General features: G+C 33.5%; 1 protein-coding gene across 14 annotated transcripts; it reads left to right on the forward strand.

Annotated features, from left to right (window-relative positions):
* Window positions 1-27,921, forward strand: LOC133184201 (focal adhesion kinase 1-like). 14 transcript variants are annotated; one of them, XM_061319148.1, is made up of 26 exons: window positions 1-20; window positions 11,456-11,647; window positions 15,120-15,295; window positions 15,979-16,066; window positions 16,347-16,426; window positions 16,748-16,865; window positions 17,316-17,456; window positions 17,780-17,863; window positions 18,172-18,379; window positions 19,274-19,327; window positions 19,878-19,949; window positions 20,270-20,326; window positions 21,211-21,240; window positions 22,377-22,474; window positions 22,872-22,956; window positions 23,145-23,248; window positions 23,429-23,544; window positions 23,651-23,751; window positions 23,889-23,978; window positions 24,172-24,376; window positions 24,503-24,582; window positions 24,705-25,360; window positions 25,489-25,636; window positions 25,982-26,169; window positions 27,433-27,513; window positions 27,634-27,921. In XM_061319148.1, the coding sequence occupies exons 2-26, from the start codon at window positions 11,567-11,569 to the stop codon at window positions 27,844-27,846; spliced, it is 3,354 nt and encodes a 1,117-aa protein (XP_061175132.1). In that variant the 5' UTR covers window positions 1-20; window positions 11,456-11,566; the 3' UTR covers window positions 27,847-27,921. The 14 variants fall into 14 exon arrangements, with proteins under 14 accessions (XP_061175132.1, XP_061175130.1, XP_061175127.1 ...); XM_061319146.1 differs by having other exon boundaries at window positions 11-30; XM_061319143.1 differs by lacking the exon at window positions 1-20 and adding an exon at window positions 2,459-2,631.

The following is a 27,921-nucleotide window of genomic DNA, read 5'->3' on the forward strand; positions in this document are numbered from 1 at the left end:
ATAACCAAGACATATTACAGGTAACTGCAGGTATGTTTTATACATTTGTATTCTAATTATATAAGTGCTTTACATATTTTAAAATCATTTTTACAGCATTTTACATATTTTAAAATCATTTTCGCAACATTTTACTTATTTTAAAATCATTTTGCATGTAACATCAGTAGTCACATACTAAATGAATTAAATAATTTGACTCTATTTTGCACAGTATGAACGAGTGCTCCAGTATTATATAAATCCTGAATATTATCAGTTTGAACACTTCTTCATTTTTGGGTAGTAAAGGTATATATTATTGTGAAAAATGGTTTTGAGCATTGTTTAATTATATTTAAAGGCAATGTATCGGGTGTTATAGGGACCCCATAGCCATTGCTTTTAGGACTCCATTGGAAATAAGCCCTGGAGCTTTAATGGGTTATCCTGGTATCATCTAGTCACAGTATTTATATTTCTAAAAAAATGGTTACCTGAATATTTTATTCATTTATAAATATATTAGACAATTATTGCTGTTTCTTAGGCCAATGTTTATTTAAAAATTTAGCCACCTGAGGAGTACAATATTCACCAAACCCAAAGGGCAAGGTGAATATTGTACTTTGAAGGTAGCTAAACCATCATATTGACTGAAAAAAAAGCAATAATTGTTGTATTATATGATTTAATGATTAAATGATAGAGTTTGTTCAGCAAAAGCATTAAGAGAAGCAGAGATCAGATAAACATAACAGCTACATAAATTTGGAATTGTTAATCTGTATTAGGTGCAATGTAGACAAAAAATGTCAGGCATATAGGATCAATTTTTTGAGGGGTATGAGGGGAAAAAATTGACAACTTACCTGAAAAAAAAATCTTTGACAAGCCCCCCCCCCCCCCCCCCCCCCAAAAAAAAAAGAGAATTCTCCAACTCCAAATTTTATGGGGGACCAGCCTTTCATTGAACAACATTTTTATACTAAATTAATAGTAAAAAATTACATTCAGAAAAAAAGTGTTGGGACTTGGGAGGGGGCAAGCCCCCTTCACTATCTCTTCCCGATTCTATGTACCTGAATGTTATGTTCTCCTGAGTGGAAGTCAGGTGAGTGAATAACTTTCAAGAACTGTTTGTATCAATTTGGAAGTTCTCAATCTATTTTTAGTCCAATGTAGGAAAAATAAATCCTAATGTTCACCTGGAAGGTCACGTGCAGGTGAACATAACATAGTATTTTTTTCTACATTGTTGGATTTCAGCCAATCAGAGAACTAGGAATTATTCAATCATATAATGTCTCCTAAATATATATGTCTTTCAAATGATTTATTATTACTGATAAATATAAGTCATTGTTTATATGTGATTAAATGACGATGATGGTGCTTTGAATGCTTATACCTGTACAACTGGTCACTGTTTAGAAAGAAGCCTACAGTATTGATCAATGTACTGGTAATACATTAACCTGTAGATGGAAATTCTACTGAAATTAATTATATTTGGCAGTGATGCAACATCTCTTCAATTTTTAAAAATTAATACGTCCTCAACTGCACATAATTATGATTACGCTGTGGTGAGGGCCTATCATAAATTTTACAAGACACTACTTAGAATATTTTATGAGGAGAAAAATTAACTGTTATCCAGTACTTCTCACTTACTGGTTTAATGATATAATGGAGATATACCTAAGATCAGGAAATGTTTTCTGAGGAAATAATGGGAAGTTTGAATTGGTTTATCAACATTAGGGCATCATATAGAAGTGAACTGCAGATTTTTGATAATTTTTTTCTAAATATATATTTAAAATATATTTTTAAAAAGTTCATGTTTGAGTCCTTGTACCAAGGTTGACTTTGGTCATCATATGTTCTCAATTTTTCACCATCATAAAATAAAAAACAAAAACGGAGTACTTCCTTGTCAATGAAAGTTCTTGCCTGTTAAACATTTGAATACATTACAATTTAAATTTTTCAAGTAGTACTTCTGAAATCTCTTTAATTCTTAACCCTTAACCCTTGAGTTTTTACAAGGAAACCTGAAATTAGTTCTTTTTTTTTTGTATAAAAGTTGGAACATTTATCTAATTATTAATTTTGAATGATGATTAAATGTCTTTACACTTGATGCTTGCCAGCAATGAATCACAGATGTGTAATCTACTATTAGTTTACATTAATGAGAAAAGCTCCATTTTCTCTTGCTTTTATATTTCAATTATAAAATATTATAGCAATCCACCCATATCTGTATGAGCTGAAAAATTACACCTCATAGCTTTGTACACATCAGTCTCGCTTCATTAACAAATTGTGTGAAACATTGTCGAAAGTTCATATAGACAGAGAGAAACCCACGTCTAAAAGTCAAAAGGCCTGCACAAATGTCAACCGTTCTTTGTTGGTTCAAAACGTAGTGGGAGTGGAGCGTGGTAGCAAAGAGAGGGCGATTTTTCTCTAACATATAAGATGTTGGCAACATTAAATGCTGCGGAATTTGTGTAGATTTACTGATAACAATGAAGTAAAACCATGTGGATGTAAAAATCTGGCTGTGCATTATCAGAGGCAGAAAAAATTTCTGTGTGCAGGATAAAAATCCATCATTGATTGTGGGCATGTCACGGTCCAGTGAGTATTCATCTCTAATAATAACTGCCGTTATTGTCATTTTCCTCTATGATTGTTTATTTTTGTGTGGTTTGTGTGTACGTTGTATGGGTTCTGGATTTGATAACCAGAGGTAACTGCCCTTTTTGTACAAGTATTGTCCTGATAATTGAGGAGATTAGGTGTGTAGGTTTGTATGTAACAGATTGCTACAGATGTGTTTGATTTGTGTACATAATGGCAGTGACAGCTATATGTTGACATCTTGTTTTGTAAGGAAACAAGACTTTTAGGTCTTACAGTGTTTATATTCCTCAGAAAATGCTGTTTTAACTTACCATCTGATTGTTTTGCATTTGTATTGAACTAAATGTATAGTTCTTTAGGTTTTTTTTCGCAAAAAAAGATTATGTTTATCTATAGGGAGGTTCCAAATTCCATTTTGTCTGTTTGTGTTATCATGTGGAGGTACTAAGATTAATTCTTTGGCTATTATTGATGTTAATTTTTCTTCCCATTGCCATACATCTTTACTTTGCAATGAGACATGTCTTTTTTTTTTCATCCATGTTTCAAAAATCTATTTGGATTACTACACTGCTACAGTACAGGCCTTTTTACTTGAACAGGTGTAGTGTAATCAGTCTCAAGTTTTTCATAAGATATCCAGGAAGTGGAATACTATTAATTTTTTTTGTAGCTAGTATTTAAAAAAAAAATTGAAAATTTCAATGATTTTGAAACATATTCAAAATTAATATGCATCGGGAAAGTTCCATAGCTTGTAATGGTGAGTGTTTATAAAAAGTTATTGAGATACATGCTCATTGAACAGCTGATCAAAGGTTTTCAAGTTACAGTATTAAACATTTGAAGATTGCTAATTTCATGATAAATATCTACATAACTGGAATTCCCCTCACAGTCAATCTCTTGTATCTTTTAATTTGACCTTGGATCAAGGGCAAGGTTATTCGTTAGAATAAGAACTTGACCTAGTTGATTTAATTATTTTGACATACATGTGTAATTTTTTTGATGCCAGAGTCAGGTTTGTCTTCAGCATTTCGTAGAAAGCAAATGAAAAATTTTGGACCCACAGTCCACTTGGATTGTGTATTTAAAAACCCGCCTATTTTTTGTGCTTTTTGCTTAGATCTTCATTAAGGGTAGTTAGGATATGCTTTTAAAAAATAATATGTCTTCAAATGCACACTTTTGATCAAGGGCAAGATTATTCATTAGAATAAGAACTTGGCCTATTTGGTTTAATTCTTTTGATTTTAATGAATAGTTATCTTAGTACTATTTTTAATTTTCATATCTTAAGGTTCATTGATACTCTGATAAGAGAGATAACTCTAACTGGTATAAATGACAATTATTCCTTTTTAAAATTGTAGAGTTTACTGGCCATTTCTGTCAAATTTTACCCCACAAGGTATGCTGAAATTGTGTGCATTTTAATCATAGATTAGAGTTCTTTTGGATAATCATAAACAAGAAGGAAAGATTTAATATGAACGAGCAGAGAGTGGAGGAACCTTAAGGAGGCTGGGAGGTCAACAAATTAACCATCAGATATAACTTAATTTTTTAGATATGATATCTTAAGCTATCAACTATCATTTGGCAAACAAAAATTTCATACGTTTTAGTTTTAAAATTTGATCTTTTTTGTATATCTTTATATGAAGCTCTTTTTCTAAAGGAGATCAATATAGTCTGGAAATGGCCACAACCACCCAGCCCTCTTAATTGTACATTTTGAGATACATGTACATATTGTTCCTCTAAGCATAGTTAATTGAGGTATGCATTGTATTATGAGGTATGTGAATCGTTATATTCCAAATTAATAATTAAGAGTCTTTTGAACACAAACTTGGACCATAAATGACAGTCCACCGTGATTTCTCAAATTCTGCATAACTAAACTGTCATATGCCAACTTTAAAAAAAAAACATTTGATGGTTGATTTGACAGTTCAATGAGCTAATTTCCAATGAAGAAGCTAATCTTTTTGCCAAAAAGCTTTTATCAATAACAAGATATGTTTATTGATATATGAATTTTTTATTAAACTGAAAAAACTGTGTGAATAAACGAGGAAAACAGGTTTGATTGCAATATCAGATTTATTGATTTGGCAAAACAATTTCCTGTCAAGTAAAGCAGTAATGGTACATCGTCTTTTGAAACTCTGACCCATTTATTGATCTAATTGAATGAGAATTTTCAAATCAAATCCTGTATGCTTTTGAAATGTTTGTTCTTTATAAATGATGCACATTTTAAGATTTGAATCTGATATCATTCATAAGCCCATGTCTTTGTCAGAATGACTATGCATGGACATGCAGAAGATATGTAAGTAGTGAACTATTTTAAAATGAGGCTTAGCAATCTTAAATTACACTTTCTTTTATTAAATAGAGCTGAAATGTTTTTTAAGAATTAGATTTATTCTGACCACGGGATGTATTAAATGGAGGTATTTTGGCGCTTAAGGTGTAAAGAGGAGACATTTAAGAATAGAAATGTGAGAAATTTGATTGACTGGGCCCTAAAATACTGCCATTGTAGACAAAACAGATGGAGCCTCGTATGACTGTAGGGCTGTATTAATTACCTGAGGAAGATAAAGGTGCAGTTTATATTTATCACAATAATTATGTCAATAAAACATAAGCGCGACTGGTGAAGTCAGTGAATGTCAAACGGCTCTAAGTCCCTGTGGGATCAAGACTGAGTAAACACTGCAGTACATTGTATGATCCGGGAATATGACTGCACAAAATCTATTGTTTACCTTTGGGCAAGGCTATTTTGTGGATGAATGAATTTGTACTAATGCAGATTTTTACACTAGGTAAATCGATCAAGCCAAAATTGATATTTAAATCGCTAATGAAGATTTTGAATACAGCACATGTCACATTATATGAATAAAAAGACAATACAGGGAAGAATGGAAAGAGAGAAAGAAGGCAAGTTGGAGTTGAACAAAATGCATCATTCCCTGGTTTAAAGCAGACGGCTGTTGATTATGGTGGAGAAATCAATATGCTGGATAATTCCCATTTCCCAGCAGCTTAGGATGAGGGAACAAAGTAATTGCGCCACAAGTGAAGATGACACTATGGTTTCTCAGTGAAAAATTTCTGTGATGATGGTTGTATTTTTTTAGTGACAGTTTTTTCACAATAAGGATATCATCAATCTACTACTGTGTACATTATGACAGTAAATGAAACAAAAACATTTGAAGGAGGAAATGGTAATTATGTGTGTTAATCGGGTGACAAGCTTATCTGATGTGACCTTCCTCGTAATGGGATAATTACTGTTTTTCATTGAGTTGTCTGACCAGAGGGGATAGAACTATTATCTCTGCTTGTACCCACACACTGACAACAAAGAGGGGAGGTGAGAATCGCTCAGACTAATTGACCATGACCAACTCTACAAATTCTTCAAAGACTACATACCCTATAGGAGATGTGGGTCTACCACACCTAGTCTATCTGACCCACGAGGGAACACTGACCAGTATCTGTACACATCGCCCACCCCCACAGACTTACGAAGGTGACCAGACTTCCTCCCAGCGCTGCTGGGGCTGGCTTTATTCTTGCTGCTGCTGCCATTTTAAGACCATGAAACTGTCCCATGCCAAAGGCATCTCAAAACGTCTCTCTGAGGTATTGTCATGTTCATGTAAATGATTTTAATGTGAGGCTCTGTAACAGGGGTAAGGGTGTGTGTGTGTGTTGAACATTCTCCTTGTGTATTACCCAGTAATAACAGTACCTATAACGTCATAAATGTAGCCTGTTCATAAATTAGTCAAATTTCTTCACCCGATTTGGACGATGGCCATTACTTTGTTGTGTTACTTGTGTAGTATATAATTATATAAGAACCCTTATGGGCTAAGGCAATAATTTTCACGACTTGGCTGCACACGCCTTTGATTCAATGATTTCCTTATTTGTTTAAAATGCTAGAGGGAACACCATCCTATTTTCTAGTTATTTGGATTAAATTGTATGTTTGGGAGTAATCCTTTGTTTGTTTATCTATTGTTGAAGTTTAATTCGATTCCTATACAGAGACATGCAATTATAACACGTAATGTGATTTGCAATAGAAATCCTCTTTAAGTAATCCTCATTTTTGAATTGACAGTTGACCTAGGTTCTGGATGGCCGCCTCATTCTCATGTATTTACGAACATATATGTATATTTAAAGCATCAAACCTTAATTACATACAATAACAGACTTCTATCTGTGGTATTGTAGATTTTCATTAACAATGTTTGCCAGTCTATTGATCATAAGACAGCCTCTATGTGATCTGTGACCCTCTTTTTGCAAATTTTTAAGGATAAGCTCCAACAGATCTACCAAGGAATGGATTATCTTTGCGATATGAATGGAATACATTGATTGTTAGTATAAAACCCCACTTGATCATTGATCCACATTTCTGATTTTCTGCACTTTAAATTTCATTATAAACTGTTTCATGTGGGTTTTTTATTTCATATCTATTAACCACAAGATTTATGGACATGAACTGACAATGGGGTTAAATTAATAATTCATATATAACTTGATCGAAGTATGGCACCTTCTTTGACAATTGTTTGTTTGTATGTCTGTGAGGCAGGAAAGAGAAGCGTATGGTTTTTGTGAATAATATAATTTAGCTTTCCCTAAACAGCAGGATGCGTTATGAGAAAATCTGGTTTGCAGTGGCTCAAAGTTTGCTGCCTGTAATTGTGTAACAAGGAATGTGGGCTTCACATTATTATGTGAATTTTTTTTTCTGAAAACCTAATCATCCATCAATATTTATAATGTGTTATTTCTTAACTTGTCAGGCAGATTGCATTGCTGGGCCTTCAGTATTGTATTGATCATTGTATGGGCTTTGTTATGAATCATAAAAAATAATGCCTAGCTCTTTTCAGTATCGTCCAATGGGATAGTTAAAGAAATTGGCACATTACAAAAAACAGGAACTCCAGTTATTGTGTTCCTTAAAAGATTTTTCTAGTTTGTTTTATATTCAATGGTAAAAAGGTATATTTATGTTAATTTTGAAATTCCTCTTAAATTGTTTACAGCATATATAGTAAAACTGTTTAGTATAGTAATTATATGTGATTTAACATTTTTTATAACCCTCTTTGAGTTGCCATGCACCTAATCAAACCAAAACAAGTTGCCAGAAAGAATACTAAAAAAAAAAAAACAGGAATGCACAACTTGACTATAAAGACCAGAAGTAGCTGTAGGTGATGTGGCACAGGGTCAATATATCATTGTAAACATGGATTTTGGCAACAGTGTACTGTACTGTAGTGTCTTCTTGTCAAAAAAGATTTTGTCTTGTCAGATTGATAGATTGAGAAAAACAGTTCCAAACTAACAGCTATACAGTTGGCTGGGTGAGAATTTGATTTTTAGTTTGATTAGGATTAATGCTGTCCTCTAATTACAATGCATGTTTTCAGATTGAAAGCCCCCCCTGCAAAATAGGAAGATGCAAATGTTTGTTCATCTTTCTTATACATGCAAGGAGGTTTAGTGTTGGAGCAGAGGATCAGAAATATGGTTAAATGTTGTGAAATATTTAGTTAATTTTTCAAATATGTGTCAAAATTGTAAATTTTTGTAATGTTTTAATTTCATCAGTGATAGGTAATTACTAGATAAATCTTCAATGGACTAAATCATACCAAAAAACCTCAACATTTGCATGATTTGATACTTTAAAATGAGATTTAAATCATATATTTCCTATGCTCAGAGTGGTACAAAATTAAACAAAGACAATTATTTTCATCTGGGGAGTAGGATTGATGATTTATTTATTAATACATGTAATCTGTCTTGGAAGAGAAGACTCATTTCGGTTTCAAATGTTATTGAAGTTTGTTCCTTGTCATCGTCTCAAGCCACGGTCCGGAGTCCGTATATAGCTCTCTCCTACCCGTGGCTGCTTGATCACAAAAAGTTTTGTTATCTTGAATATTTACGCCTCTATATTGTGATGTCATGTTCAGCCAATGACAATATTTGTTTCCATCGCAATTGAAGTAAACAATTGACATCAACAGTATACAAGATATATTTCGTATACTGCAATTGGGTATTTAAAGGTCGCATCAAAGTTCATTATCCGACTATGCTGTAGTCGCATTGGTCAATATTTTAATGAGCTGTGAAGTATTCTCTTATCATTCAACCACGGCCAGAATGGGAGAGGATCGTACACTTTGGCCATGGTTTGTGACGATGGTTCCTTGTCATATCAGTATTAAAGTGATCAAGGAAATTACATATACTTGCATTATAATTAACAAGTCATTTTATACATACATGTGTCTAATACTTGCAGACACTATGGCAGGAAAATATTTTTGGGCAACTGATATTATACCCTGATATAATTCTTTTAATAAGGAAACATTAATTTGAGACAATAAATATTACCGTGTGTGTGTTCCGAGAAATTTAGCTAAACCTTGTAAGAAATCAGTGGCGAGCCTACACTTATATATGAGATTAAGACTATAAGTGAAAGGAATTTGGAAACAATTGAGATGAAGAGGTTAGTGTCGAGTGGCTTTTTGTTTTAAAGTACTTATGTACTGTCGCTGATGTTACTCACTTTTTACTGTGTTGACAGTAAGTTAGGCGACTTGTGTGAGTACGGGGGGTAAAATGATTCTCGGATGCTTTTGTTCCACATGTTACGAGGACACTGACGAGGTCTGTTTTTGATTATAGGCTGTTTTCTAGTTCCAATCAATTTTCTTTGGGTCAACATGATTTATGCTAAGTTCACAGATTTTCATTTTTTTGTATTTGTACAGAAAAATTTCTTTTAAACTTTGCTTCGGTATTTTGTTAAGCCTTATTTGATTCGAGTTCCTTAGTAATTCTTGAGGAAATGTAACAATATACATATAAAGCAGTAGATTCACAAAAGAACCTTCATTTTAGTGATGGCTGCAGTTCTGCTAACTGGTTCAGCTTATGGATTCTGTTTTATAACTGTTTATTTATGTTTAAATATGACCAAAAACTTAGTCAGATACTCTGCATATGACCTGATCTGCCAGTGGTGCAGTACTGCTACATTCATCACTTTATTAACTGTTAGTCATACATGAATGCATTTCTCCGACATTTTTTTGGCAGTTTGTTAACTGTTTATTACATTTTATTCTTTCTGTCTCCATTTCCCTGTGAAACACGTGCTTATAGCAATGGCATGCCATTCTTTTTCTATAGTAATAGTAATCCATCAATTCTCAAGTTGCCATTCATTGTGTTATTTATTTAGAAACATATCAATGTATTTTAAGAGGCTGTCAAAACAGAGCTAGCCTGCTATAAGACAGGTGGCCTAATCTGTAGTGCTAGAAAAGTACCCCCACTGCTCACATCTGGTGAGATTTCTTGGTGTCTGGTGAGAGATTAGGGGGTCACCCCTAGCCATCAGAGTGGGCCTTTTACTTACATATCTAGTGTGGGAGGAGCCAGTCAGAATGTGGGTCAACAGACATATTCCGGAAGTTATTTATACAGTGGGGATATAAATGGTTACTGGCCAGTGTAAGTGTTGTTTACTTGTTTACATTTTGTGTATTGGATCTACCTGTGATCGGGTCATGGGGGTCTGAGGTTAGAAAAGGAATTTGCCAGGTAAAATAAACAGCTCACTTCTACAGATGTGTGAAAGGGTCATGTTACAAGAATTCCACATGTGCAAGTGTTGTTGTGTGTGTGTATTCATGCAAGGTGTGGTTATTGTGTTACCTATCTAATGTTTAGTCATTCACAAAATCATTGAGAACTTATCATTAGACAAGCTTCTGTGCCATCAGCTTGTCTGTAGTGGAGCTCTCCCGTGTTAAGTCTCAGATAGAAATAGCCTATGTGAAATAATTTCAAGTCCCTCTAAACAGCACTTGGGAATAACTGTGACTTGATTTGCTCCTAAATGATAGTTTTCACAATTAGATATATTTATGGAAATGAGGAACTGATTAGGAAGATGTGAAGGAAACTGCTGAACTTAATAATATGAAGGGTGTAAACTAGATTCCGAGTATAGTCCTCGGTACCAGATAAAGAACTCGGCTTATAGGAGCTTAAATTATATACAGGGTGATACTGTGATCTATTATATATTATATAGGAGCTCAATTTCTAAATGGTGATATAGTGAGATCATGAAGAACTTTGTTTAAAATGTGATTTACTAGACATGTATGGAAAATTGTAAGTGATTGATTTATAGAATTCATATTTTAGTCCAGAACGTGAACTACCATATTGTGTTGTTTATTATTTTTTGCTCATAGATTTGTATTAGGTTTCAGAAAATAGGCCTGCACAAGGATGATAGGTCATTTATAAATTGGAATATATTGTATAAGAAAAAAACACAGCTATTAGAAAACTCACCATGACTTGTTGACTTTGCAACCCGCTGATTCAGGTTGTGGTTTTGTCTTTCAGTTTTATATAGCAGATGATTTAAAGGATAGTCTGCACATTCTTTCACAACATTACAACACTTTGTGTATGTTCTTATCCACCCCAAACTTTTTTTTTGTTATTATCTGTGTAGTGGAAAGGACTTAACCGATCAAGATCCACTACTTGATGGTGTATCTTTCTGTCTCTCGAGAGTCTACAAGCTTGAAAGTTTAATACACCATCCAGTTGATGGAACACATATAAGTTTGTACGTGATAGTACCAGGTATTTATAAACCTGTATTGTCATTAATAGCCGAACATTTTCCCTCTTTCAGATCGCACGATGGAGTAAACTCTGGAAGATTATACAAGATGAAGAGTGTGAGCAGTGCTCCGATTTAATTGACGCCGAAAACGAGAGTGACCTACGAGTCAAACGTTTCCTGATGGACAGATCCATCCTCAAAGTCCACCTCCCAAATGGGGGGTTCAACATGGTGAAATATGGAGATGCTACGGATGTCAAGGTGAGCCTAATTGCCTTTTAAATATAACAGTAGAGATTATATCAGGAAATAGGGACTATTCAGGAAACAGAGAGATGACAGACATTGTCTTCAGTCATGTAAATAGTCAAAAATGGCCATTGAGGGCACTTTAGTACTCAAGTGTCCGTGAATGGCCACAATTTTACAACTTTTATGCAGAGATTTCTAGAAACTCATTAGCCTAGGAATGATATTATTATCAGCATTTCATGGGAAAATATTTCCAGGAATTTTTTTTCTTGGCAGTAAGTGTCTTTTTAAAATCATGATTAAGTGAATTATACATGTAGTATAGAGTAGCAGAACATGGTTTGTAAAGATGACTTAACGGCAAGGAATTTAGTGCATGACATTAGAAATGTGTAGCGTTTAGAGAATTTCACTAGTATTCTAGATCACTTCTTGTATCCACATATCCTGACAATGCAGAAGAATAGATTTGTAAAGCATTTCAAGTTCTACAAAGAACTTTGGAATTCAGAAATCTGGAGAATGAGCTTGTTCATAGCTTAATCTGAAATGGAGTGTTATGGTGCAAAAATCAAATTTATTAGAGAGGATTTAGTGCATATCTCTGTATCTAAGCGATGATGTTGTATCATATGTAATATCTCACATATTTCTGAACACATCTGAATTGATTTTTCCTTTTTCTAGATTATGGTAAGCCGGGATATCTGTCTAATGTGTAGTGGTATATTTTATGACCTTTTTGCACTGGCTTGATGTGAACATTGCTGATTTTCCCTGTCACGGGGACCTGCATGAAAGGGTCCAGTTTTTGTTTTCCACAACCCATGTATAGCTTTATGGATATTTTTTTTTTCCTTAAAAAATTGGCTTTATTTTCCCATTAATCAGGTGTTTTTTTATGTTGGGTCCTTTTCTTTTAATGTAATTTCCCCATTTTCCTCTTAAACCTATGTCTGTTATGGATTTTAAGTCTTTTTTCTTTGAATAACCCAGTATTGAATAATAGTAATTTTTTTGTTCAAAGATTTGTAAAATTTTGAAAAATTTTATTGAAAATTGGTCATTCAGTATAAAAATGTGTTTGTTTTGGTTTTATTACCAAAAATAAACTTTTAGCTGAATGCTTGACTCTGAAATTTCCTTCCCCAATTCCCCCCCTTCAGACTCATTGTGGTAATAAATTGAATAAATTGAGTCTTACCATTCTGGTGACAGGGCTAAAGTGGTAATTATCATGTAAGTGATGCACTTTGTAGTTACAAATCACATTGATGTACCCTTTAACCTAAAATAAAAAGCAATTTCCATGTTGTTAAAAGCATTACCGATTTTTAATTGAACGCAGGTAAATCAAAGTGTAAACTAATAGAGAGGGAGTTGTTTACCATTAGTTGTTTTGTGTGACTCATACAGTCTAGGGGAAACCGTCAGGTATAATAAGCAAAATATATTGATTTTAACCACATAGCAAGTATTTTCAAAAAAGGGACCCATAGGAAGTCGGGACGTGTTACATGAGTCAGATATTAACCACACGTGGGGTCTTACTATGCAGTTTTGTCGCATGTGTATAATTATGTTGATTTGTGTGTTCTCATTTATTGTGTCCTAACATGTTTTATATCTTTCATATTTTGATTTGTGCGTCTTTCTGTTTTGTTACACCAGTTTATGTGTGGGTGAAATATGTGATTTGCATGTTGGTTTAATGGGTAATGTCATTCAAGAACTTGAAGGATATATACCCAGGAATCATGGGTACTTAACTTGAGTTACATTCAGTTTTTTATGTGCATGTATAGAGATCATTACCATATTTAATCACTCTAATGAGTTCAAGACGTACACTTGTACATGTAGCTCACTGTTATGCACACTGGCACACTGGTTTGATAAAAAAAAAAGGATTTATGTTCCCAAGGTGACAAAACACAGTTATTAATTAAGCCATCTTTATTTTAGTTCATCTGAATCTGACATCCATGACAAGGTCAAGGACACACCTTGTCAGTATTATACCTACACTGCACAACTAAAAAGACAAATATAAGCCTCTTGTAATTCCCTAATGGCAGATCATATATTAAAGTCAAGATTCAGGAGTGTAGTAAAATCCTAATTAATACACTATATAAGATGATGTTTTAAAAGCTATGCATAAAAAATTGTCAAACTTATGAATTACTACAAGCTAGTTTATCCTGCCTCTGATAAAAAAATTTGAAATTTCATTGGTTGAGAAGAATACTGTATAAAACCATATCATGCTGCCTACTGACATGATATTGTTAATATGCCCCCTCCACATGACCTACTGACCCAATATCATATCAATATATCCCCTCCATGTGACCTACTGCTTTCAAGAAACTGAAACCTCTCAAGGAGCTTAATAACTGAAGGTCACATTAGCATCAGACGATGTCACAATGTAAACAATTGTCAAGGAATGGTTTGCTTCACTCAGGAGAAAATGAACTTAATAAAATCTTTGACAGGATAAATTTATTATGTAGACACTTAGAGGGGTAATATGGAAATATATGGAGTCCTTGAAAAATGCATATTGGGCTCGAGCAGCTTACAACTGGCCAAATATGTTTTTTTCAAGAACCCCATGAAGCCTCGCCCAATATGCATTTTTTCAAGGATCCCATATACTTACGTATTAACCCTCTAAGTGCCTACGCATAACTAATAATAGCCCTATAGCTTCAACAATAGTAGCCTCAGATTTTTTTCCTATATTTATTTTTAACACAAAACCCATTGTTTGTTCTAATCCTATTGTTTACAGTGCACATGTCTTCCTCCTGAATGTCTTAAAAAAGGAAACAACTTTTAATTTATATTGATTTTTGTATGATTTGAAAATTTGAGTATGCCATTTTATTTAATAACATGTTATTTTGATTTTAATTTATTGTGTGCTTAAGGGTGTGTGCATGTTTTCAGAAAATCATTAACTAAGTGTAACCATACCTATTCATCTAGGTTTTTTTAAAAACATATGCAGAAAATTCTTAAATAATATTTCAGTTAACAGCAAGACAACTTTAATGTAGCAATGATAATTCTGTGTGTGTTTAAGTTACAAAAAAGGAATAATAAAAGTTTAAAGCATTTAAGAAATTTATTTCATAATCAAGGGCATGTTTTTTTGTTTTTCTCCTAACAAAGGGAGAAAGGGTTGGTTAGTATTAGTTAGTACGAGAGTACTTGGGGGAGGGGGGTATTAAAGTTCAGCCTAAAAACTGACTTAATCTATTAAGGGGTCAGGGAATTAATAAAGTAGAGGGTAGTAAGGAATCGTAGACTAAGCAGAATGAATTAAGGAATGAATTTATATATTGGGTTAGGAGGAGTTGAGGAGTCAAGTGTAGTATGTAATAGTTTAATTAACCATAGTATGACATTTTTTAGGTATCAGAGTACATTTAACATATGTTTTATGTATATTTTTTCTGTTTTCTTCTAGGACATCATCAAGCTAGTAGTAGGCAGATTAGCTGCAGGAGAACGATATTATTCCAAATGTTATGCCCTCAAACTGGTACACCTACAGTCCAAAGAGTCCTACTGGCTACACAATAATCTGTCCATGTACCAGGTCAGGCAGAAGTACGAGTCCTCTCACCCACCTGAAGAATGGAGGTAATGGCAATATGAAAATATGTTGAGGAATTTCAGAAGCCCTATTATTTTTACACAAATTTTCCAAATCATAGTTGTGTATCCTTAAGATCACAGTTTTTTTTTTCTCTCCACTTGTGTGTCTGTGTATGGAGAAATTTAAATATGATAAATGCTCTGTATCAGACAGAAAACTCCCATGTTTGGCTGAGATCTTAATTAAAACCATGCATATCAAGATGAGGTCAAGATGAGGTCATATGATTATAAGAGGTCAAAGATGAGTAGGAATTGGTCATCATAACAATATACCACTGGCTTTGATGAGGAGAGTTTTGCAAATACATCAAATTTTTCAAAAATCCATTTGGAGGTGTTAATTATGAATCGAGTTTTTACAATAAATATTTTCTGTTATGATTCAGTGAAAGCTTCATACATTTGGTGCCAGTAGCATTAAAAAATGGCTGTAAATTGAGTGTACAAAGTGCATTAGGATGACTCCCAGCCAAAATCTGATAACTAAAGTGTAATGTGTTAAAGTGGATTGAGAATTTTTAAGCATGTTTCTGGTGACTTGTAAAAGAACCACCCTATATCTGTATGATTTCAAGCACTTACTGGAAGCTCTGAAAAGCAGTGTTTTTGCAGATAGCACCTGCCTATTGTTTTAAATTTTTACTTTATTCTCTATTTTTATTTAGGTATGAGTTGAGGGTCAGATATTTACCAAAGAATATAGCGGACCTATACACCAGAGATAAAGTGACCTTTTTTTACTTATATGACCAAGTAAGTGGATTTGTTTATTTCCTGCTCTAATAATTTTATTAAATCATATATATAGAAAAAAGTTGTTAGTAGTTTTTTTTAGTACATGTAGTGAATCATATACTCAAACAGCAGTACAATCATGAGTTGTTTGTTCCCATACTTTTGTTTTGAATATTAAATAGAAATCTTAGGGTAATAATTACGTCTACTATATTTTCACTTTAAATTGCTACTAGAAGGTAAAATGGTACATACCTGTATGAAATGGAAAAAAAATAAGTTGGACCTGTTTTTATAGGTACGGAATGATTACATGCGAGACATAGCAGAATCCATAGAACCAGATGTTGCTATCCGATTAGGCTGTATAGAAATGAGGTACGGTGAAATTATAGCCAGCAAATTTTAAGTATTCCATATGCACTCATAACTTGTGTAATAATAACTGCAATTATTAAAGATCTACACAGATTTTCTTCTTCCTTGATTATTTTTTACAGACATATTTACTTTTCTGTATTAAGTTTCTTGAAAGGAAATATGGCTGAATACTACTGTTTTAGGAAAATTCAATTGATTTTTCTGATCTTGAAAAATTTACTTAACTTTTTTTCATCAACTAAATGGTTTTAATTGAAATGCAGCCAGTGAGTATGGTGAGAAACACAAAACATTTGATGAATATTTATTTCATTGTAGGAGATTTTTTAAAGATATGCCACAAGTAGCCTTAGACAAGAAATCCAATTTTGAGTATTTAGAGAAAGAGATTGGTTTTAAAAGATTTCTTCCAAAGTCAGTCACAGACTCCATGAAGGTAAGAAGGTCAAAAGAAAAAAAAAGAATTTGATATACATGTACATAAATCCCATAATATGACATTGCCACGATCCACATGTGTAATCTAGCTATTTCCTTCCATGTAAAAAGTGCAGAATATTACTGTATTTGTTGCTTGATGTAGTTAAGACCAAGAAATTAAATCAAACAGGATTATGATACCAATCTTTCCCTTGAAAGGGTACTTTTTATGTAGGGAAAAAAGAGATTAAAATAAATTATATAAAAAGGAAACCTTCTATTTCAACTTCGGTACAAATGTATACTCAACTGAATTTACATATGTAATTGTGTGAACTGTAAGTCATATAACTTGAAAAAAATTGTATCATTTATACCTGGATACACTGTGCATGTATAAAAGTAATGGTAATTCTGAAAGCAAAATACACACTAATAACTGATCTTTTTTCATTTTGTTTTGCAGTCAAAGAACCTTAGGAAATTAATTCAGAACCATTTTAAGCAGTATGCCCAATTGAAGGAGCATGAGTGTGTTTACAAATTTTTTGAGACTTTGGCGACGGTGAACAAGTTTGACCAAGAGAGATTCCGATGTAATGTGGGAGTAAGTAATTTACTGTCAGCTTATACACGTATATATTGGAACAAAAGATGGGAAGTCTGTGGATTTGTTTTTGATAGGAAATATTATTATCAAGAATTTCCATGGGAAAAAAAAAAACACTAACAATTTATATTGATTTAATTATCTTGGGAGTTTCTATTTAGTTATACATGTTTTACCAGGGGGATTCATTTACTTGAATGATAATGGAATTATACAGAAACAGTGGAATTTATTGAGGCAGTGCCTTCTCTTATAATGACTTTATAAATCATAAATGTTTTATGCTTTGTCATATTCTCTTAAACTTCTCTCATTTGTAGTCTACTACTTCTTGGGGCATTTCCATGGAGATTGTGATTGGACCAGAGGTTGGAATAAGCTACCAGACTGAGAAATCTTCATCTGTAAGTGTACAGTAGTACTGTGTATCAGGCTTGTTTCTTTAAATGATATAAGCCACATGATTACCATTAATTACAGTTGAACTTTGGTATCTCGAATACTGATATCTTGAACACCATGGATATGTCGAAGTGATTTGGAAGTCCCAACCCCTTATTCTTAAAGTAGATTTTGCCCTTAATATTTCAAATCCTTGGTTATCTCGATTTTTTTATCTTGGTCCCATCGAGTTTGAGATAACAAGGATTGACTGTATATCTATGCAAGAGGTCTGTATATTATATTTTATGTTAAACATGACTACTTTCAGCCTGTACATATGGCAGACTTTTCTCAAGTGAAGTCCATACAGACCACCACACAGGATGGAAGGGGGATCCTCCAGATTAAGATTGCTGGGGCGGTGGACCCCCTCACTATCACCTCCTCACCCTCAGAGGTGGAGGATATGGCAGACCTCATTGATGGCTATTGTCGCCTTGTCCATGACATCAGTACTTCATTATGGACAAGGAAAGGTGTGTAGTTCTGTCTGTCTGTCTGTCTGTTTGGCTTTTTGTGCTTTGTGTAAGCAGTATAACCATTCCAAGAAAAATGATTCATATCTCTAATTGGATTGTTTCTTTATATATGTAGATTAATAATTTCTCTGGATATGAAATAAAAAAAATTATGCCTTGTCCATATACTTAAATATTTGATATATTATTCTGTACATATTGTGTATACATATACTCAAATGGACGAAGACTTCTAGCTTTATGAATCATATTCTTGGTAAAATGAAATGCATCATCATTTCCTGTGAGAGAAAAAGGAAGATGTTTAAAAAAAATGCAAAAGAAACCTTACAAATTAAATTTACATGAAACAGTGATGGATACATTTTTAATTGGATATTTCTATGGTTAATAATTAGAATAAAATATGTAGGGTACACAATCAGTTCTGCAGCACTGAACTGCTCATTTTGAACATTTGTACTGAATATTTTTTAAATGCAGTTCCTGTTCTATCATTCTAGAACCTGATACATTTATCTTGTCTGAACATCTGAACACCTGCTCAAATTAGTGTGATACTTTAGTCCAAAGTTCATATTCTGAATCGTTCCCTAGTACAGCTTTATTGTATCTAAAAATAGTTTAATAAGAACTGTATAGAATGGTAGAGAAAAACTTACCTTATGTTATTCCCATAGATTCTGAGGAAAGAGGAAACAGGAATAATTTATTTATTGTGAAAATGTACTTGTACCTATATATAAATCTGGTACTTGTAACATCTACAGATACATCTAGAATTGTTGTTGCTTGAATGAGTCTCACTTTGCTCTGTGTTAATGTGTATAGTGTTTCTGTCCTTGTTGACTGGTACATATACATCTGTTTCCTCTGGTTTTATTAATTAAGCTTCTATGGATTGGCAATTATCAGTGGAGGAAGCCCTCACACGCTTAGAAAAAGGTTTGTGATGCATGAACTATGCATGTCACAGAGTTTTGAATTTGACATTATTATATTTCTTTATATTCTTCTTTTACTAACATTTTTTATCATTTTATTTTTACAAATACATTTTGTAGTAGCTATTGCTAACTTAGAATTGCATACATTTGCATTTTTTTTATTACAAGGAAGTAATGGAAAGTCTGCACCTCCAGTATACCAGCAATTCATTATGTTTCCCCCAGACATTCCAATTACGGCATGCTATTTGATTCTGAATCACTTTTAAATACAGATCCTTAGGTGTATATATTTAGGACTAGAATTACCTGATTAATAAGATTATTGGACACAAACTTACATCATTTAGTTAATAAGTCATAAGTTTGGTCACTAGGAAATTTTGAATTTACGTAATGGAAGCATATACACTACATAACTGACATTCCATGTGGTTTGATGACAACACAGGAAGTGATGTCCTTGCCAGCTTCCTGTCTGCTTTTACATGTTCATACTAATGATGTGACCCTTTAATGCTTACATTGTTTATCAATTGCCACTTCAGGGGATAGCATTCCACGAACCCCCAAGTCCAGCATGAAGAAGTCGGGACAAAAAGACATCATCCACCATGACAGTGAGTAGATCCACCCCTTGGCTACCTTTGATCACCTTTATATTTCTCCCACCTGGAGTGTATAGTAATTATTAGCCCCTTTTTACTTGAATGTGGAATGAGTTTATTTTTATTACTCTTTGGTGTTTTTTTAATAATTAGATGGTGTGTGGCTGTATGGCAGATTTTGTTAACTAAACAAATGATACTCTATTTTAATTGATTAAAATTATTGTTGTATTCAGTGCATGGCATGAAGTACACCCATCACACCATCATATCATGTCACGATGTATAACAGTGCTATGTCACGTCTCATTTGTAACCTGTGGTTGTTACAGGGATTTCAGATTACGCTGAGATCGTGGAGGATGAGGGGGATTACAGTACTCCAGCAGGTGAGAGAACATAGAAAACCTCCTTATCTCAAACCCCACCCCCCTTCACTGAAAAAATCCCTCCCACTCTCAAAAATTGTAAGTCTTCTTTAGTCACTGAAATTAGGTACTATCCTCTCTGATCTTTCTGCTCAATTTCCAATCTGAACTCCCCTTGCTTTCATTTCAACTTTCATTTATACATTACATGTACTTGTCTTTTTCTTATCATGTCTCTTTTCTTTATTAAGTTTGCCATTTCTCTCTCTCTCACTTTCTCTCTCTTTAACGTTGTGTTTGTTTTAAAAGTGTCCACTTGTACATTTATAAAAAAAAAAAAAAATCCTTCCTTTGAATTCACTTTTCAAACTATAGTCTTTGTTGATTTTGTTGTTAACATGTACACGATTTTTAACCTTTCTTGTATATATTCTCTCTGTTGTATTTACCTATAAATGTTAAGACTGGAATTTTGATTGTTGTATTTAAGTACATGCATTTTATTTCCTGTTTAGTTTGATAGTATTGATGCTTTCTTTTGATTGCAACATTATTTCATTGAAAACTATCATCTACATGTTCAATTAGGTTCTGACATCAGAGGAACATACAACATTAAATGTCTTTTAGACATTACACCACACACACAATGCAATAATTGTCAATCTTTTCCAAATTCCATTGTTATATCTGAATACTTCTAACTGTAAGCTGATGTCGGTCTTTAAAGAAATATATTCAGTAACACACTAATAAGTGATGAAAAACATTTTTTTTTTTTTTAACTATAATAAAAAATAAAAATTCAGATTATTAATTAAAATCATGTCTTCTGCATAACATGAGGAGACTAATCAGTGACATCTTCTTTAACATCATCATTGACATGTTTTCATGTGTCATAGGCCCTCTGGGTAGCAGACGACGAAAGAAAAGTGAGTTGTGCGACTGCGTGCATCGTGATCTGTGTACAAACATGCATGTCTGGTCCAAAATAATTAACAAGTTTATCATATTTACCTATAAACCCCTAAATCATATTTGAATAAAAAAAAATTATTTAAAAAAAACTGGTGTGATATTCTCCTGTATTAGTTGTCTAGTAGATGTGATTAATCATTTGGAATCATTCTTATCAAAAATTATCATGTAGAAAATATGGGGAGTTAAATTTATAATATGTTGTTTTACTAGTACTTGTTATAAATCCTACCTAATTTTAGTTAGTTCTTGGCTTATTTTGACTAAAACACATCCATGGATCATTGTTGGAATAAAATTATAAATTTCAATACGTGTATTATCTCAAAGATTTTTTTGTGTATATTCTTAGTCAATAATTGCATGTATTTAGTCAAGCAATTTTTTTAATCAGCAGGATTGAAAGGATATATATTTCTTTCCCACTAATTCATTATCACTTTATCATGGATTAAATGTTATAATACAGTAAATTCTGGTAGTAGTAAAGAGTCAGGATATGAGTATTGTGTAAGGATGTGTCTAAGTAGTTCTGTAATTACAATGTATATACTGCTTCTGTGTGGCTTCTCAACTGTAGGTAGCTGAGAATTCCCCAAAAAAGGGGGGGATTGTGTTGATATTTGCTGACCTAGTATACTGTTAAGTAAAAAAAGTTTATCGACTTCCCCAGCATTACAAAGCATGACCAACAGTATGTGGCTAATGCATGGCTTGTTTATGAATCAAATAAACTTTAGGAATGATTTGCAAGTTCATGTACACTTTATGCCTGCAGTAATCTTCATGAACAATGTACATAAAGAATCAAAACAGCAATTCTGCAAACTTGTACATGAGTGTTAAGTGTACATATATACTTTAATCTAGTCACATACATTTGTAAAGATGGTGTAAATTGACATATTGTATTCTGAAACCAAACATTTTGAAATCGGGTGCAAATTGTTGGTGGCCACAAGAAAATTCTTTCAAATTCTGAATAAAAGTAACCTTCTCTTTTCAATAGTGGAAGAAAAAGCTATCAGGCCAAAATTTCAATGTTTTCAATGTTTTGCACTTTGCTGACTTTGTTGTCATTTTTTTACAGCTCGTAATTTTGAGTTGAAGCGGGAGGATATTAAGTTATTGGAGGTGCTAGGAGAGGGCCAGTTCGGGGATGTGTTCAAAGGACTTTACACAGACAAGGTAAATACTGTAAACATGCTTTTTCCCACGCAGAATCATAATTTCTGTTCAATCCATGGGTAGAAAATTATGCAGATTTCTTAAGATTGCCCCTATATGCCTTAATTGTACTTTAGGTACTAGTATGCTGGGACAAATTTCCATGGAAAATTGTTACTGCATACATAGTGTAAATTAATACCACATGGAAAATTTTTTTTTTTTATATTCAAAGGCATTACTTCAGGAATTCCCGAATGTTTAGATTTGTTTACTATTAGTTCATGTAAATATCTAAATTACTGATTTTTGATTAGTTGAAAAAATAAAATTTTAAAAAGAAAAAAAAATCCGATTTTTCATCTCCTGTCCCTCCCCAAACGTGTAAGAGTGATCAAGCTAATATTTCTTTTGACAGGATGGTCTGCAGTCTGCAGTAGCTGTGAAAACTTGTAAAGAGGATAATGAGGACTCCATGATGGAAAAATTCCTTGAAGAAGCATGTATGTACATGTATATTTACATATACATCTAATATTTCTAATGTGTAAGATAGTTCATATGATAGTTATAGACATATTGGGATTTCATATAATGCAAATTATGAATGCAGTAATTTTATTCTGTTGAGGGGATTGTTCTGTGAATATCCTAATTTTGTTATATTTTATGATTTTTTTTTTTTGGACAGTGATTATGCAGCAGTTTGATCACCCCCACATTATCCACCTGGTAGGAATCTGTTCTGAGACACTTCCTGTTTGGATCGTCATGGAGCTAGCCAAACACGGAGAGGTTAGTGTGCATCTTAAAAAAAGAAAATGATTAATACAAGTACATCTATTGATAAGATCAATAACTCCCCAAATAGTATTGGAAGTATTATTGCAGTCATTTTGATGTTAGTACTGTCATTTTTTGGCCGTACACATGTATACAATTATGATTTCATTGACCTGTGCTCCTATCTTCTAGATGAGAGCCTACCTACAAAACAACCGTACAAGGCTAGACCTGTGTACCCTGATGTTGTACTGTCATCAGCTCAGCAAAGCCCTATCTTACCTTGAGAGCAAAAAATTTGTCCATAGGTATTCTTCTTTTTCATTTTGGAGGTTTTTCTTTTTCTTGTTTTCAGAAATATTTTATTAGGTATTCTGGTAGAAGAATAAACATCTGTAATATTCATAATTTCAGGGATATAGCAGCTAGAAATGTTTTGGTGTCCTCTCATGACTGTGTCAAACTGGGAGACTTTGGTTTGTCCCGAATTGTAGATGAACAAAGTTATTATAAAGGTATTTCAGTCATTCATTCTTATGTCAAAAATTTTTCCAAACTTTCTGTCGAAACAGATATATACAAAAGTGATAAACTCATTTTCCTTATTTGTCCATGGTGATGTTAGTTTAACAAAGTAAAATTAATTTTTCAGCTTCAAAAGGGAAGCTCCCTATTAAATGGATGGCCCCCGAGTCTATAAATTTTAGAAGATTCACAACAGCTAGTGATGTCTGGATGTTTGGTTAGTATTTCAAAGAGTTTGAATATTTTGATCACAGGATGAAATATTAATGTTCAAACTGATTTCATTTTCCTGACATTGATTCAAAAATTAATGTTTGCACACTTTAAATATTTTGTTAGCAAAATGTTTTGAGGTTATTACTAATTTCATGTAAGACCTTGTTGATGAATTTTCTTTCTTCTTTATATAGGAGTGTGCATGTGGGAGATTCTGATGTATGGCATTAAACCATTCCAAGGAGTAAAAAACAATGATGTGATTGGGAAAATAGAGAATGGGGAGCGACTCCCCCTCCCAATTGATTGTCCACCCTCCCTGTACAACCTCATGTGCCAGTGCTGGTCGTATGAATCCTCTAAGAGACCATCATTTTCTGATGTCAAAGTACGCCTGCGGTAAGTCTCGTCCATATTTTATCTTAAATTACACTTTTTATAATGGTGTTATTTTTGGAACTACATATACTTTTATGTTGCATTTTGGATTAATTATTTTAATCAGACAGTTCATTTGTTTTACAGAGAAATTTTAGATGAAGAAAGAAATCGCCAGGTTGAGGAGATGAAAAGAGATAACAGAAGGATACAGGAGATCAATTGGAGTAAGTTCAACATTACAGAATAGGTCTGAAATCTAAGGACAATTATGTTTTGGCAAATTGATTAAAAAAAAAAATTCCAGATCTCAACATTAATAAAAATTCATGTTCCTTGTGTTTTTTAGCAGGATCCAGTGGATCAGATATTGAGGAACCTCCTCCGAAACCAGCCCGCCCCAATTTCATGACACCAGCTGGATCCACCCCAAATCTATCCAGCAACCATAGTGTAGAATCTCTTCCTCCTTCCTGGGGAAGCACCACGCACCTTCCCATTAGTCACAGTACACCACTGGGACCCAGTCCACAGCAACCCCCAGCCCCTACCCACACAGGTCCTCCAATCATGTCAATGATCCCAGGTCACCAGGGGCCTCGAGAAATCAACCTGCAGAATTACTTCCCCTCATCTTCTGGTTACACCTCAGTGCAACAGCATCACCACCTTCATCAGAATTCTGAATCTGTGCCAGACATGGGAAGAGGAGGGGCAGGCTACCCAGGTTACCATGTGCCTCGAAATCCTCATGAACTGTCAGAAATGTTGTCAACGGGTCAGAGAAATGCCTCTCCGACCCCCATTAATTCCACTGTGATAACTGAAATTTTACCTCAGAATCCTCACCAGGAGTCGTCCTCTGATAATGAGTGGGTGCCACAAGTGCCGGTGAGGCTTCTGAACGATTCGGAAGATGCAACTGTGATAGAACAGCAGTTGATCCTCCAACAGAAGCAGTCTGAGGAGGATGCCAAGTGGCTGCAAGACTCAGAAAAACACCTAGTAAGCTTATACAAGACTTTAACAAACATAAACTCAAATTCATTTAGTCAGATTGCTATTACTTAGATTCTAGAAGATTAAAAAAATAGTAAATACTGCAAAAATGTAATTTTCTTTTTATTTCTTAGAGAAGAGATAAAGGGCCAGGTGCAATCAAACAGGAAGGGCGAGTTTCCAATAATCGCTCCCCAGCAAATACTCTTCCCCTCCAGAAAGAAAATCCTCCCATTCCTCCTCATCCAGATGCCATCAACAGAATGACAAGTCGCACATCAAGTAAGTGTTGGAAAGAAAGATGAATAATGAAATATTGTAGTGCCGTTTGTAAAATATACATCTCAGATTGAGGAAGGTTATTAAGAATTATTCCAGAATGTGGAGAGTTAAAGTAATTTTTACCCCTCTCCCCCCAATAAAAACATCTACACCAAACCTTTTAACTTCTTCAATTCATGTATGTTTATCGGTATGTTTGTATTACAATAAAGAGATGTGTTATGTATAACCAAGGTGTCACTTCCAAGCATTCAATAATTCAAAGAGGAAGACCTTTTTTGAATGTCCGAAAGATTTCAAGTCTCAAGTTCAATTTAAAAAAAAGAAATATTGAAATATTTTTAGGTGGTAGCAGAAGTAGTAGTACAAGTGGGTCAGATGGTGTGTCATCACCATGGCAACCAGAGCCTCCTGAGTTGGACAGGACTAATGACAATGTATACAATAGTACTACTAATGTTGTGCGGTCTGTAATGACCTTGACAAAGGAAGCCAGTGGAGTAAAAGCCGAGGAATATACAGACCTTGTCAAAGTGAGAATCTGTTTAAATTACCTCATCATTTTTGGTGGGAATTAAGGAGGTTCGATCCTGAGCCTTTGAGCAGATTTTGGTCTGGACCTTTATTTCTAAAATTCTGTATCTTTTTTAAGTTCTAACATTAAATTTGGATTCTACAATGCAAATTAAACTATATCCAATGAAAAAAACGTGATTAAATTCCATTCAAATAGGATTAAGCCAGGAACTATATTTTGTGGCGGAAGGTTTTTTAGAAGAAAATGATCAATTTTTCCCTTTTAAAGTATATACAGTACTGTTAAGTTTAAATTCCTATTTTTCCATGCTGGTTGCACACAGAGCTGTTTTTTGCACTGAAATGTTTTATTCTGGTTCTGAAATATCTATTAAATTATTTCTTATGAATTCTTTCATTATATTGTGACAAATATAGTAAATATATTCTGAAAGTCCAGGAAAAAAATTGAGCCAATTTTAACAAAAAATTAACACTTTTTTAGTAATATCTAAAAATTTACATCATAGACCCCCACTTTTGTTTTTCTTTTCTGAATATATAAGATAACTTTGATCAATCTGCTTAAATTCAGCAAAAGTTTAAGACTTTAAAATAATTTTCCTGCTTGCTAAATTTTTAATGCCAGAAAAATCACATTTTCTGAGTGCAGAAAGGTCAAATAATTGATTATGCGAAGCAATTTGAAACTTTTTCTTAGTCACAATTTTAATGTGTCTTTTTTCAAATAGGCTAATAGTTTATTTTGTCCCATGATTTATTTGGATAAAAGCATTGGAGGGAAAACGTCGAAGATGTGATTTTTGATTAAGACAAAAATTTCAGTGCAAAAAGGTCATATTAAATGTACTGTAGCGCCAAAAGAAGCATATTGACCCCCATTTTTTGTTTTGATTTTTAATTAAGCTATATGTGTAGAAACTAAAAATATACTTGACAAAAAAAGTTTAACACTTTAAATATCAGGATCCAACCTCGTTAAATTTTAACTGATTCTTCTTCAATAGTGACATCGATTCAAATTTGTTCAAATTTTTAAAAAATGGCATGTCTTTTGAATTAAGTACATGTAAATCTTGCACCTAATGAAATTTTTTCCTTCTTTCATAAATATTTTAGTTCTAAAAGAAGAAAAGATTGCATAATCACCATTTACATTTTTAGGGTTAATATTTCGCATATTAAGTACATCACTGAAAATTGAAAAATTTTGTAGTCCCACTGTTGTTCCAGTAAAAAAGAATGATTCTTTGTTACAGGACATTGGAGTGAAGCTGCGTACTCTTTTAGGAGCAGTGGATGAGTTCATCCCTACTCTTCCTGCCTCATTTGTCCATGATGTACGTCTTTGTCTGCATTTGTAGCTAACTTCAATTTGATCATTTTCACAAAAATTGTCATTTTAAATCTTGCAAGTGAGAATGGCATTTTAATGATATGTGTTTGGTGTATCATTTCAGGTACAAATGGCGCAAAATGTTTTATCAACTGACATGGCATCACTTATTGCTGCCATGAAGCTAGCGATCCAGTACAGCACGACAACCATGGATGTCGAGTACAGAAAGGGCATGCTGAAGGCAGCTCATGTCTTAGCAATGGATTCCAAGAACTTGCTTGATGTTGTAGACAAAACTAGAGTGAAAGTGAAATCATTAAGTGGCCCCAGCTGATAATTAGCTTGTGTCTGAATCTGTGTGCATAATACAGGTTGTACAAATTCCTGGAACACTGCATCATCCTCACAC

The sequence above is a fragment of the Saccostrea echinata genome, unplaced genomic scaffold, assembly GCF_033153115.1.
Source record: "Saccostrea echinata isolate AGI-Se365-2 ecotype Australia unplaced genomic scaffold, CSIRO_AGI_Sech_v1 ptg000010l, whole genome shotgun sequence".
Lineage (NCBI taxonomy): Eukaryota > Metazoa > Mollusca > Bivalvia > Ostreida > Ostreidae > Saccostrea > Saccostrea echinata.

Coding starts and splice junctions, on each gene's coding strand:
- LOC133184201 (XM_061319134.1), top strand. CDS start 6,067: ATGACCAACTCTACAAATTCTTCAAAGACTACATACCCTATAGGAGAT. Junction 22,957..23,144: donor AAAATTCCTTGAAGAAGCAT/GTATGTACATGT, acceptor TTTTTTGGACAG/TGATTATGCAGCAGTTTGAT. Junction 24,583..24,704: donor GATACAGGAGATCAATTGGA/GTAAGTTCAACA, acceptor TGTGTTTTTTAG/CAGGATCCAGTGGATCAGAT.